Source organism: Nesoenas mayeri, assembly GCF_963082525.1.
Source record: "Nesoenas mayeri genome assembly, chromosome: 1".
NCBI lineage: Eukaryota > Metazoa > Chordata > Aves > Columbiformes > Columbidae > Nesoenas > Nesoenas mayeri.
The window spans coordinates 210,183,115-210,195,851 of NC_137541.1; the positions used below are offsets into that span (position 1 = coordinate 210,183,115).

At 43.2% G+C, this 12,737-nt stretch overlaps 1 protein-coding gene across 1 annotated transcript in view; it reads left to right on the plus strand.

Moving 5' to 3' along the window:
* Positions 1-8,678: 8,678 nt before the first annotated feature.
* The window catches only part of GUCY2F (guanylate cyclase 2F, retinal), a gene marked incomplete at both ends in the record, with an annotated part of 43,580 nt that continues 39,521 nt past the window's right edge, over positions 8,679-12,737 (plus strand). Inside the window, 2 exons of the mRNA XM_080338668.1 lie at positions 8,679-9,417; positions 11,454-11,755. Of these exons, the coding sequence (XP_080194794.1) occupies positions 8,679-9,417; positions 11,454-11,755 (1,041 nt within the window). The remainder of the gene's footprint in view (positions 9,418-11,453; positions 11,756-12,737) is intronic.

The window sequence follows — 12,737 nt, forward strand, 5'->3', positions numbered from 1 at the left end:
AAGGAGGGAGATTCAGGCCAGACATGAAGAAGAGTTCTTTTATACTGAGGGTGGTGAGAGTCTGTCCCAGGTTGGCCAGACAGATGGTGGATGCCCCATCCCTGGAGACATCCCAGGCCAGGCTGGATGGGGCACTGAGCAACCTGAGCTGGTGAAGATGTCCCTGCTCATGGCAGGGGTTGGACTAGATGAGCTTTGAAGGGTCTTTCCAACCCAAACTGTTCTATGAGTCTACAATTCTTCTGTTCACCCTGGCTGAAACTAATTGCTCTGTGGACCCCAGCGATACCAGTCTGATCCCCATCTACTAATGCTCCAGCTCTTCATCCACAGATGTACTTTGCAAAGTTGAATTCCTCTGAAAGATTCCCTTTTCCAGAAGGAACATGCTGTTTATTTCTCTCACCTCTCTGGAAGGGACCCTTCGTGACGGCCGCTGTGCCAGGACACAGCAGGCTGCTGCTATTTAAAAATGCCTGGCTGTCTTCTGGGTCAGTGCTTATTTTCACCAGTAGTTTTGATCTGTTTTTTCTCTCCCTGTCTCCGAGGGCGTGCTGCACTTGCCCTGCTGCAGGGCACCACGCTGTGCAGCAACACATAATGGGGACTTAGCGAGGTGTTAGAGTGGATGTGCGTGTTTCAGACGAAGGGATTAATACCTGGGGGTTTGTTTGGGACTCCTGCAGCCTCCAACTTTGGAATATGGCGATGTTTACGCCAGGATTTATCTCTTGTTTTGCTTCTGTCAATGTCTTCATTTAATTATAATTCCCTTAAAAAAAATCACATTATTGCTATGAATATAGGTAAGAGCGATCGATTATTTTGTTTTTCAAGCCTCTTCTGTAGTAAGTTGAATTGCAGGCATTGCTGGTTATTTAATGGCTGGGTGACAGTTAGGACTGATTGTTTCTATACCCCCAGGAGGTAGAGAAAATGAAACACTGGGGGTGTTTTTCTCTGTTATCTCTGGTCTTAGCTTTACTGAAGAGTTGAAGCATGTTTTTAACAGATGTGTCATTCTAGCTAACTGAGTTTGAGGAGCACTACAAAATAATCACCTGCAGCAGTCCATGTGGTTCAAGTGTCTCTTGGAAACAGTTATCTCAAAGGTTGTCTTTATGAATGACAATTAAGTAGGTGTGCTCCGAAACTAGGTACATTGACCCTCGTTAAGTTTTGTGCGGGCTCTGGAAATTAAGTGAAATCAAAATATTTCCTTCAGATAGGGTCCTCAGAAAGGCTTCAAATGCAGTTTTAAAAAACACCAGTAGAAATGCCTACAGATTAGTTGTTCTGCCAGTCACAGATAGGGCCAGTTGATTCCCAGTAAATTGAGCCGGCACTTGCCGAACTCTGTGGGCACACAGGGGAGGAATGGGAAGGTCTGGGCGTGGGCTCTCCATAGGAGAAGGCTTTGCAGGGATTGAGCAGAGCCAGACTGCAGCCAGGTGGTGAATCTCCTACCACACTGCAATGCAGAGCAGCTCACTGACATATAACTGGGAAAGAAAAAGCATAAAAAACCCTAAAAACTATAAATATATATAACTGAAGCAGGAGAGATAAAGCCATTAATTTGCTGGAGGCTGCTGCCCGCTAAGACCTTCTGCCTACCCAGGGAAGTTTATATGTATGTAACTCATGCTCCATATTTATTACTTTTACTGTTCATTTATTTATTTATTTTCTGAAACTCCGCTTTATGGAGTCATAGAATCATTCTGGTTGGAAAAGACCCTCAAGATTATCAAGTTCAACTGTTGACCCAATGCTGTCACTAAATCGTGTGTCTAAGAACCTCATCTACGTATCTTTCAAACACCTCCAAGGATAGTGACTCTACTGCTGGACTGGGCAACCTGTTCCAATGCCCGACAACCTTTTCCAGGAAGAAATTTTTCTTGATATCCAATCTAAACCTCCCCTGGTGCCACTTGAGGCCATTATGGATGAACTGGTGTTAGAAAATAGGGATACAATAAACTATTGTATATCCTGCTGGTAAATTAATAAAGTGTGTTGTGACAGGAGAACACTTACACAGTAGAAGTTGGGTGTCAGGGAAGTCCAGATGCTGTCAGAGAAGTGATTTAGTGCTGCACGGACAGGCACCTCAGAACCTGGAGTGGTTTCTTTCTCTACTCTTGTATGATCTTCTGTGTAACATCTGGCTGGTCATGCAGAGACCTTGTCTTAAAAATGCCTAAGTGGAAGTCAAATGCCATGGTGGAAGTCAACAGTTATAACAGTGGGAACATACCTCCTGGATCATGTTTTGTCCCACACTAAAAATAACATAAATCTTTGGGTCAGGTGAACATGTTTCCTATACAACCTGGGCTAGATGATAGCTAAACTTTCTATGTCCTCAGTTTCTAAACATTTAAATGGTGCTAATGATGCTGTTCTGCCACCAAATACTGTCTGGATGTTTGAGTAGCCTGATAAAAGGGGACAAAGGTACTTATTGTGATAGGCAAAATGAGAGCTGGAGGAAGATATAACACCAGCACTGTGCTGTAGTTCAGTACCTGAGTTAAAGTCTCTCCAGCAAACATTTGAAAGCTCAGATGTTTAGCAAAGATTGTTAAACTGTCTCTTTTCCTCAAGATGCCAAAGGTACCAGAGGCTAGGTGAGACCTATTGGGACAGAAGGTGTTCTGGGATTATTTCCTCCATGGGGTTTGTAAAGCCTCGGTGTAAAAGAAATGCAACTCAGTGTCATGTTCAAGCTTTATTTTAGGGATAAATACCATTTATCAGATCTGGCAGGACCTAATGAATGCTCCAGTGAGGTTATGTGGTTGCAGGAAAGTTTGCAACATAGCAAGGGGTAAGTCATCATGCAGATCGTCAGCCAGCCATTCATGAGTCAAATGACGTAATTTGAAGTCTTGTTACCATTCACAGTGAAAAGCTCTGGCCAAAACCCGTCATTCTTTGTCTGCCAGAAGATCCAGTGTGTTTCTTTTTTAATTTTTTTTTTGGCCACACTGTGCTGAAACAATTTATTTTTTAACTATCCAAGGAACTGTAAACTTCCCGAACTCTACAAGTGCTCAGTGGGTTTGCTCTTCCCGTCAGGTTTTCTGTTAAGGCCACCAATGACATTGTCATTGTCACTGAGCTGATGTGGCTGGTTTCCAGGATTCTCCATGCAAGCCGGGCTTGCAAAACATGTATCTAACACTCATCCTCTTTAAGTTTCCCTGCCATGAGACAGATCTGCTTGATATCTTTATTCCCAGATAAGACACCTGGCAATTTCTAATGTCTCCAGACATAGATCCAGACATGTGACTTTTTTTGAATCTGATGTATTTCAAGAATATGCTTTTTCAGTTAACACCACTGGAGAAATGCCATCTCCTCCAGTACCTGGCTTTAACTTGCTTATTAAATTCCAGCCTTGCTAAGCCTCATATAAAAAAAATGATGAATGGTAGCCACTTCTTAGGTCAAATTGTAGCTGGATTCTAAGAGGGTTGGAAATGTCCCCTGGAAGAGGAGTGTTTCTTTATGTATTGCTGTATAACAAGCTTCTGGAGATGAGGCTGTCAAATTAAACACTCAGGTTTTGATGCCTAAATAAATAAGTGTATAAATATCTCATCCAGTGTTACGAGACTGTTTCCTGCCAGCTCTAATATTGACTATCCAAACCACCTGTAATGTCATATATTCCACTTTTCCACTAATGCCAGAGACTTCAGATCTCACAGGCTCCAAAATCAGCTTCCAAGAAAATTAAATAAATCCAGCCATTTTGGGAAAGAAGTGGACTTGCTTGAACTGGAGTCTGTAGGACTCTACAGGGCCGACTTAGAGCTGCTGTGACAAAAACCAGACAATCTGGAAAAAAAAGGGATTCCGTATGCCAGGCTGCAACTTGAAAACAGGATAATATGGAACAGCAGGACACTCCCTCCCCCAGAAAAAACAGCCCCACCAAAACCATGGACATCAAACCTTTCCTTTGGTGCACGGCCAAAAACTGATGTCAGATATTGAGTTGATAGCAAGTGAACTCAAAAGTCATTGAAAGGACAAAATGAAGAGGAGCTTGTAAAGAATTAACGGATGGAGGTTAACTAATGCCAGGCAGTGAGGCTGGAAGGATAATAAATCCTGTCATTTTGACTTTACATAATTTTTGTGATCGAGTCACAAGTCTGGCATGTAAAGTCAAGTGGTGACATTGTCATCTTAAACGCCTACAAGCTGTCATCCTACTGAAAGGTGATATTGAGAGAGAAAATTACTGCTACATAGTCAGTGTGTCCACGTCATAAAGAAAATTAAAAATTATTAAATGATATTTTGAAGTAAAATAGTAGGTGAAGATGCCTCTTTTATTATTGTTTTCTAGTGGAGCCTCTGGGATCTCATTTTTTCCTCAATAACTGTATCGCATTATCTAGAAGAAGCAGAAAAATCATTATTCATAAAACTGGCAGATTGGTCTTGGACTTCTCATTAAATAGACGTATTTGAAAAATATCTACTAAACTAAATCCAGACGGGTTTGCATACATCTGGGAACAAATAATTCATACCACACTTCCAACGCAGAGGTTTGCATTAAGGAAAGCAGAGATGGGCTTGGAAACTGTGATGCTGCAACAGCGTTCATCTGAGCTATAGAATTAAAGTAGAGAAAAATAAAATTTGGGATAAAAGATGCCATCACCTTTATATTCAGCATTAAGGAGCAAGAGTCACTAACGGATGCTGTTTTTAATCTAGTAAAAAGAAGGAAAGTTAAAAATGAATGTCAAAAGAGCGTTGCAAGGATGAAATCCTGAAAGCATCCTCCATGTCAAAAGCCTTATGGAGCTGTCTATTTATTTTACTCAGAGGATGACTAAGATGAGAGCTAATTATGGTGTGCAAATGTCTACAGGGAGGTGATGTTTATTGTGCTTCCTGGTTTTTTGTTTCACAGCAAAGGCGGAGCGAGAGGCTGTTGCAGGAAGCTGAAGCCAGACACACTAGTGGGTATTTTTAATGTTGAGGGTAATTAACAGTTGGAATAATAGACGTGGGAACCTGGTAGATTCTCCAAGGCTGGAGTTTTTAATTAAGGCTCAGAGGACGTGAAGAAAGGCTAATGCGAGCACTGCCATGCCGCTTTCGCTTGATTTTCCCTATAATCCGTGGAGATATGAGACTTTCCTGTAGTGAAAATCAGAATGAGAGCCAGGCTTTCTCCCTGCCTCTGCCAGCCACAGAGGGTTTGCAGAGAAATCAGCTTTATTCAGCAGTACCCTCTGGTATAATTCGATAGAAAATGCATTTTATTTCCAGGATGCCTGAAGAGCTCAGAGCAGCAGCAGCAGCTCCTGGGAGGCTGCTTGGCCAGGCTGATGTGGGAGGTCAAACCGAGAGTTTAGAGCACCCTCTTCTGCTCTAAAAATTTAAAGCAAAGCGATACAGCTGTGGCTTAACCTTCCCACGGGAAACGTTATGTCTTGTATGAGTATCTCTCGCTCACCTCAATGAGTGTGTAAGAGTGTTTGGAATTTATCTGATGCCGTGCAAATAACACCGCGTTACAAAGAGATCTTTGCTCTGTGATGTGGTGGTTGCAGTAACGACGAGCTCAAGATGTGAGACAAAGGCAAGGTTTGGAGGCTTGCACCAGGTCTTAAACTGTAAAGTTAATTCAAGACAGATAAATTACCTTAATAACTTTTTTTTTTCTTCATTATTTACCTTGCTTGTTTATTCCTGAGGCAAATCATGCAATGTCAGGACTCGAGCTTGTTTAGCAAAGGCAGGAGTGTTATCCCCAGTCCTGGATGATCTAAGCATGGGACAGATGTGGTAGAGCTGTGTGGGACAACCAGCTTTTCACTTGATTGCAGGAGAGTCTTTTCTTTCACTGGTAAGCAAGAAGCAGAATAAAAGAGAGAGAGTGATGAAGGTTTCAACCTATTTGGCTATAGAAGTATACGAATTGTTAAGGGTTAGAGTAATTACACTAATAAATAGGCCTCCACGTCGATTACTTTTTAATATTTCATTGTTGGGTGCCTGACCCACATTATTTTCAACACAGGAGATTTTAATGCTATAAACATCCCCTAGAAGTGAGTCACTGGAGTTTTCCACCTGTTCCAGGAGACTTTGAAACTGCTGACACTGAGTGGAATTAAAATGTACAGTAGTGTTGTCAATGCCAAAAGAAAAGAGATAGCAGTGAGCATGTGATATATGAATAGAGGTGTTGGTATATTTGTATATGGAAAAATCAGACTTTTAAGTTCCGTTCAAAAGAATCAGACACCTAGCTGCAAAAACCTTATTTAATTTCAGGCTTGGGTCACAACCTGGTGTCAAAACCTGGTGCACTAGGAACATACAAAGCAAGGTTCTTGTTTTAGCCTGATGTTAACATGTCTTTTAGGTACTTTTTAAATGTGAAGCTATTTGGTGACTGCCGATAACCATCTTGAGCTGTATTAGTTTTCAATGAAATGTATGTCCAGGAAACTGCCCAGATCTGGGCCATGCAAGAAAATGAATGAAAGGAAGGAAATTAATGAAATGAATGGTTAGAGCTGCTCTCCCTACTGCATCTGAAAGACTTTGTGGCTTCCCATAATCATTAGTGATGAAGAGAGGACCGCTCCTGAACACCCAGCAATGAGATGTATAATTCATATGATGTATTTGAAGTTAATACCGCTAAAAGGTTGAATTACAAATGGTTCCCTCTAGACCACAAGTGCTGGTCCTGTCACTTGAGCTAAATTATTGTAAGGGGCTTCCTAGCTAGGAAAGGCACAGAGATATTCAAGGTCTTTCCAGGGTGACAGTTTTATTGCCAGGTCCACCGGGGAAGGAAGGTGTTTGGCAGTGTGGAGAGGGTTATTGGAGGGCTCAGCTATAGAGAGAGGTCTAGGGGACCTGGGAAATAACCAAGAAGATTTTGATGCAAGTATAAAAAGTTCTGTGAATGTCATGATGGGTACAAGGAAGAAATGGGGAAAAGGGGAATGTAACACATCAGCAAGATGGTAAAGCCCAAAATCGAATATTCTGCTTACCCCAAACATACAATATCTCTTTTCTCTGGTGCTTACAGGGCAGAAGAGGAGCTATTTGTGCTGTGGTGTAGACTTAAGGAGCTGTTCTGTGGGGGCAGATCCCAGGAGCTAAATCCCATTAATCCAAGGGCAGAGCTTTAAGACGCCATCCCTACGATTAGTAAGTTAGATACAAGAACCTCTCTGCACTGAGGCAGCTCAGGGTGAGGCAGCCTTGGAGCTCTCCGAGACCTTCATTGAGCAACTAAGGGCGTGGGGGGATGTACCCCAAGTTGTGGAACCCCAGAGGAGAAGGATGGCCCTCACCACAATGAACATAGGAAGCTTTTGACATGGCGTGGAGGGTTCCGGAGCACCCACCTAGTTGGAGTGGCCCATGTAAGCAAGAAGTTGAAGAAGGTGGGCACCCAAGTGCACGTGGAGGGGAGGTTGACCATGCGTCACCTCTCCTTAAGGCAGGACCCATGTCCAAGGACAGCCACGGCCACCGGTGAGAAGTTGCTCTGCTGGCTGGTGTCTCTTTTTGGAGGTCTCTCTCCATCACTCTAGAGGACCTGTGGGTGAATTTGCAGCAGACACTGTGGTGCTCTGCATTGCACCTCTCGGTGATTGAGGATTCGGGATAAAAATACTCCTCCAGTAACGAACAGGTAAGCTGGTAAGGGGCCTGCTATTTTTAGAGCACAAACCTGCTTGGATCAGTAAAATTTTCTAAGCCACAGGGTGACACTGTGGATGGCGGGGAGGGTGTTGTGGGTTTGTGATTTCTTTGCCTGGCTGTGAAGGGTGAGGTTGTTTTTCCCCAAAAAACCCTATGGCTCCGAGTCTCTAACCAAGAATATTTTAAGCCAAGAGCGAACACAAAGCTTTTGCCCTGACAGTTGTTTAACAGTTCTTCATCTAAATTCAAATCATAATTCTCCTTTTCCCTCATTTGGTGATTACCTGTTTATCCACCTTTCATTTTGCCAGGTTTAAGAGACTCCGTCATGAGTTATCCTTGAAAAACCTTTCCAGAAAGCTATAAAATCTTATGCACATAAATATGTATCTCTAAGTATATGTATATATGGGTCTATATATGTGTGCGTGTGTGTGAATATTTATGTTTGCATAGACTGGGATTCATATTCAAAATTCACTGAGGATTTTGCATTGGCAAAAGTTGCTGGCTTAGTGCATTTAACTTTTTTATTTGCTTATATGCATGTTTCTCTGTGTGATTTGAGAATCATTCTTCTGGAGAACCAAAAACATAGTGCTATGTTTACCGCTGCAAACAAAGTGGAGTCTGTCTTCACTGACTGGTTCCAAAATATATTGCAAAGCATTTTAAAATGTTTACATAAGTCTGTATATAAGGGCTATGGTATGTTTAACTGACATTGGTTGGACACTTGGAGTGGTGCAGTGTGTTGTGTGGCACATGTCCAGGGTTTTGGCATCTCATGGACTTATACCTTGAGAACGGTTGTGTAATCTGGGCTGACTCAGCTGTATCTGTATGTACTGAATAAATACGTATACAGGAAGGCAAATATAATCTCCTTTTCTTCCAGCAGCTGCTAATGCACTACCTGGCTTCCAGAAGAACCTGTCGCAGTTCTATGTACCTGGAAAACAATGTCATTTCTCCTACTGTGTCCTAACAGCTTGTTCTGGGTGCTGTCAAGGCACATCACATCGCATCAGTTCAATGTTGGAAATTCATTCAAGACATCTTTCCAGGCTCTCTGCTGGCTGCTGTTGGGAATAATCCTACTTTGCTCTCCAGCACATTGTTCTGTTTTTAAAATCGGACTGCTTGGGCCCTGGAACTGTGACCCCTTATTTTCCAAAGCCTTTCCCCATGTGGCTGCCAGGCTCGCAGTGGGACGAATAAGCAAAGATCCTTCACTAGATCTTGGCCATAGGCTGGATTATGTGGTCCTGCAGGAAGAATGTGAGACATCAAGGGCTCTGGTTAGATTCATTGACTTTGGAAAGCTTTCCTCAGCTTTCATAGGCCCCCTGAACCCTGGCTTCTGTGAGGTGGCTACACTTTTAGGAGAAAACTGGAATAAAGCCATCTTCTCATGGATGTGCATCAATTATAAGCTGGATTCCAGCATCCATCACCCTACGTTCGCGAGGACCTTACCCCCTCCAACCCGAGTTTTGTTTACAATAATGAAATATTTTAACTGGGCTCATGTTGGCATCATTGCTTCCAACGAGGGTATTTGGATGGGCACAGCCAACAAGTTAGCGAGTGCTCTCAGGAACCAGGGGCTTCCTGTAGGAGTTGTTACATCCGTGCATAAAGGAGAAAAGGGCATTGAAGATACCTGGAATGAGATTAAAGCAGTTGATGGCATAAGAAGTAAGTACTTTGAGGCTTTTTAAAAAATTGTTATTATTTTTTCCATATTAGGACTTCATGAGTATTCAGTAGGCATAACTTAGAGAATGAAATATTGAAGCCATTTAAATCAAGCAGAATTTTATCTCTGATCTTACCAGATCCATGGTTTCATGTAAAAGAATGCTGGGAATTTTGAGTGTGATAGAGATAGGGCAAAATAGTCTACTACAACATGGAAGATTAGGTCCAGCTTGTCTGAAAAGACAAAGTTTAGTAGACAAGTGTCTGTACTTGACCCTGTCAAGTGTGAGGAGAGGTTTACAGGAAGGTTTTATATTTATGGTGTTTGGGATTATGGATTATCAAAAGATCTCATGCTTTGATGGTGTGTCCTTGCTATGTGTGTTCAACTAATGCATCAGAAATAAAATCCGGTGTTATACACTACTTACTAAGGCAGTGAAAGCGCCTTTGTACAAGTACAAGCACAAGTAGTAAAGAATGTTCTGTTTTCTCTTGAGAAACGTGGGAAAAAAGTCGTGTTTTTCAGGTTCAGAGTGTTGGTAGGAAGTCTGTGATGGAGCTCTGATCCTGGATGTACACTCTGCAGTCAGCAGTGTGAATCCAGATGATGATGCATTTTAGCGAAGACTTTGACTTTTATGCCAAAGACTGACAAGGGTAGCAATGTGATGTCCAAATTGGAGTGTTATCATTGCTTAAATGTGCACTTGAGATCAAATCCCCCTTAGGTGGGTTTGTCTCCTCACCATCACAGCTCTCCATGTAGGTTAGGGATGATTGGCCCCTTTCTTAATCAATGGAGAGAACTAGTGCCTCTTCAGACATGATTTATCTGACTAGCTTAAGCTCTGTGCTATAGTATGGGATGAATCACTGCCTAGACGGACCACAGCTATTCTGGAGACCCTTCTCTCTCCTTTTAGTAGAAGGTTTAGCAGCAGGCAGGTCTCCTTTGCAGTTTTCCTACCCATCATTGCCCTAATTTTCTCCTCTCACTGACTGAGTTTTGAAACGGTGCACTGGATGAAACATCTGGAGAGCTTCCTTTCATGAAGGTGAAGGAACTGGAGCACAAGTGTGATGGGAGCAGCTGAGGGACCTGGGGGGTTCAGCTGGAGAACAGGAGCTGAGGGGAGACCTTCTGATCTCTGAACTACCTGAAAGGAGGTTGGAGCCAGGGGTGGTCGGGCTCTGCTCCCAAGGAACAAGTGATAAGACAAGAGGAAATGGCCCCAAGTTGTACCAGGAGAAGTTTAGATTAGATATTGGGAAAAATTTCTCCCTGGAAAGCCTTGTTGGGCATTGGAACAGGCTGCCCAGGAAGGTGGTGGAGGCACCATCCCTGGAGGTGTTTAAATAATGTGTAGGTGAGGTTCTTAGTGACATGGTTTAGTGGATAATCTTTTCCAACCAAAATGATTCCATGATTCTATGAAGGGCCACCAAGCACTATGGAAAGCCTGTTAAACAGATACACTTCTATTTCAGATCTCCCCACCAGACATGGGGATGTTGTTCTCATGGCATTTTGCAGGCAAAGACACAGACTCTGAGATGGCCAAGCATGGACCAGATGTTGAAAGACAATATGGTGTTCAACCTAAAATCTGTGTATATGGTGACAGGGTGAACAGGTGGAGCTTGGGAGCTGATATAGACTGTATGGTGTCTGTCAGCTCAGGGCACAGAAAGGAGAAGCTCACATCCCTCAGCCGATGACAGCACAGGACCATGACTTCCCATCACGTTAGCCTGTGCCTCACTTTTGTGAAAACGTCTCCTCACTCCTCCTTCTGTATGGCTCCCGGAATGGGTAATGCTTACAGCCTCCTTTGCTAGATGGTGCAGACCTCCAGAGGCTGAACAAAATGAGTGTAGCCCCCTTCTTCCTCAGCACATCACTTTGGTGGCAATCCATTAGAGTCTGACCTAATACAGCAGTTCAGACAGCTCTTTTACTGGGGGGAGGGAGCTATTTTTTGGTGAAAACCCTCACATGGATTAACAACACTGCAATCCTTCTGTTTCAGTTATAGTCCTGTGCATGCATTCTGTGCTCATTGGAGGAGAGGAACAAGCCACCTTGCTCACAAAAGCTCTGGAAATGGGACTAGCAGATGGAAGATACGTCTTCGTTCCATATGACACTTTACTGTACAGCCTTCCCTACCAAAACAACTCATTTGATGTCTTTGATAATGACAGCAAGCTCCAGGAAGCATATGATGCTGTCCTGACCATCACACTGGCATCTGGAGAAAGGACTTTCTATGATGCATTTAGGGAAGCTAAAGAAAGTGGTGAAATAACCAGGGATTTGGAAGCCACCCAGGTAAATATGTAATCTCTCGGGACTTTCAGGGACCCAGTAGTGGGAGACATGAGACAAGCAATAGTTACAGAAAAAGTACAGGCAAGACACAACCCAGAATACATGCTCTTATTTAGAGAAAGATATGGTGAAATTAGAATGTGGTCTGTATTCTATGGGAAAGGATGTTTCTCCTCAATCTAACTCCATTGGTTCAATGGCAGGACCATGCTGGGAATTCAAGAGAAAGGGGTTGTCTCTGAGGTGCTCAGATTTTGTTTGCTACATGCTAACTACAGTAAGCTCAAGATGAAGAGGTGTCTCCTGAGGTGGATAAAGTTCATGGAGTTTTGAGGCATCAGAATAAGATGTCCAAATGCCTGAAAATTTAGGGAGATGTGATGGACAAATGAAATACTGGATGCTTCTAGAGGGAAATGCTTAGGATCATCTTTGCCTCATTATTTTTAGCACTGTATTCAAACTTATTATTTGTCAGCACAATTACAGAGATGTCACTAGCAGCCTATAAAGAAACAAGGTTCTCCTCCCCCTCTACTCTGCCATGGTGAGACCACATCTGGAATATTGTGTCCAGTTGTGGCCCCTCAGTTCCAGCAGGACAGGGAACTGCTGGAGAGAGTCCAGCGCAGGGCAACAAAGATGCTGAAGGGAGTGGAGCATCTCCCGTGTGAGGAAAGGCTGAGGGAGCTGAGGCTCTGGAGCTGGACAAGAGGAGACTGAGGGGTGACCTCATTAATGTTTACAAATATATAAAGGGTGAGTGTCAGGAGGATGGAGCCAGGCTCTTCTTGGTGACAACCAATGATAGGACAAGGAGTAATGGGTGCAAACTGGAACACAAAAGGTTCCACTTAAATTTGAGAAGAAAATTCTTCCCAGTGAGGGTGTCATAGCCTGGCCCAGGCTGCCCAGGGAGGCTGTGGAGTCTCCTTCTCTGCAGACATTCCAACCCGCCTGGACACCTTCCTGTGTAACCTCC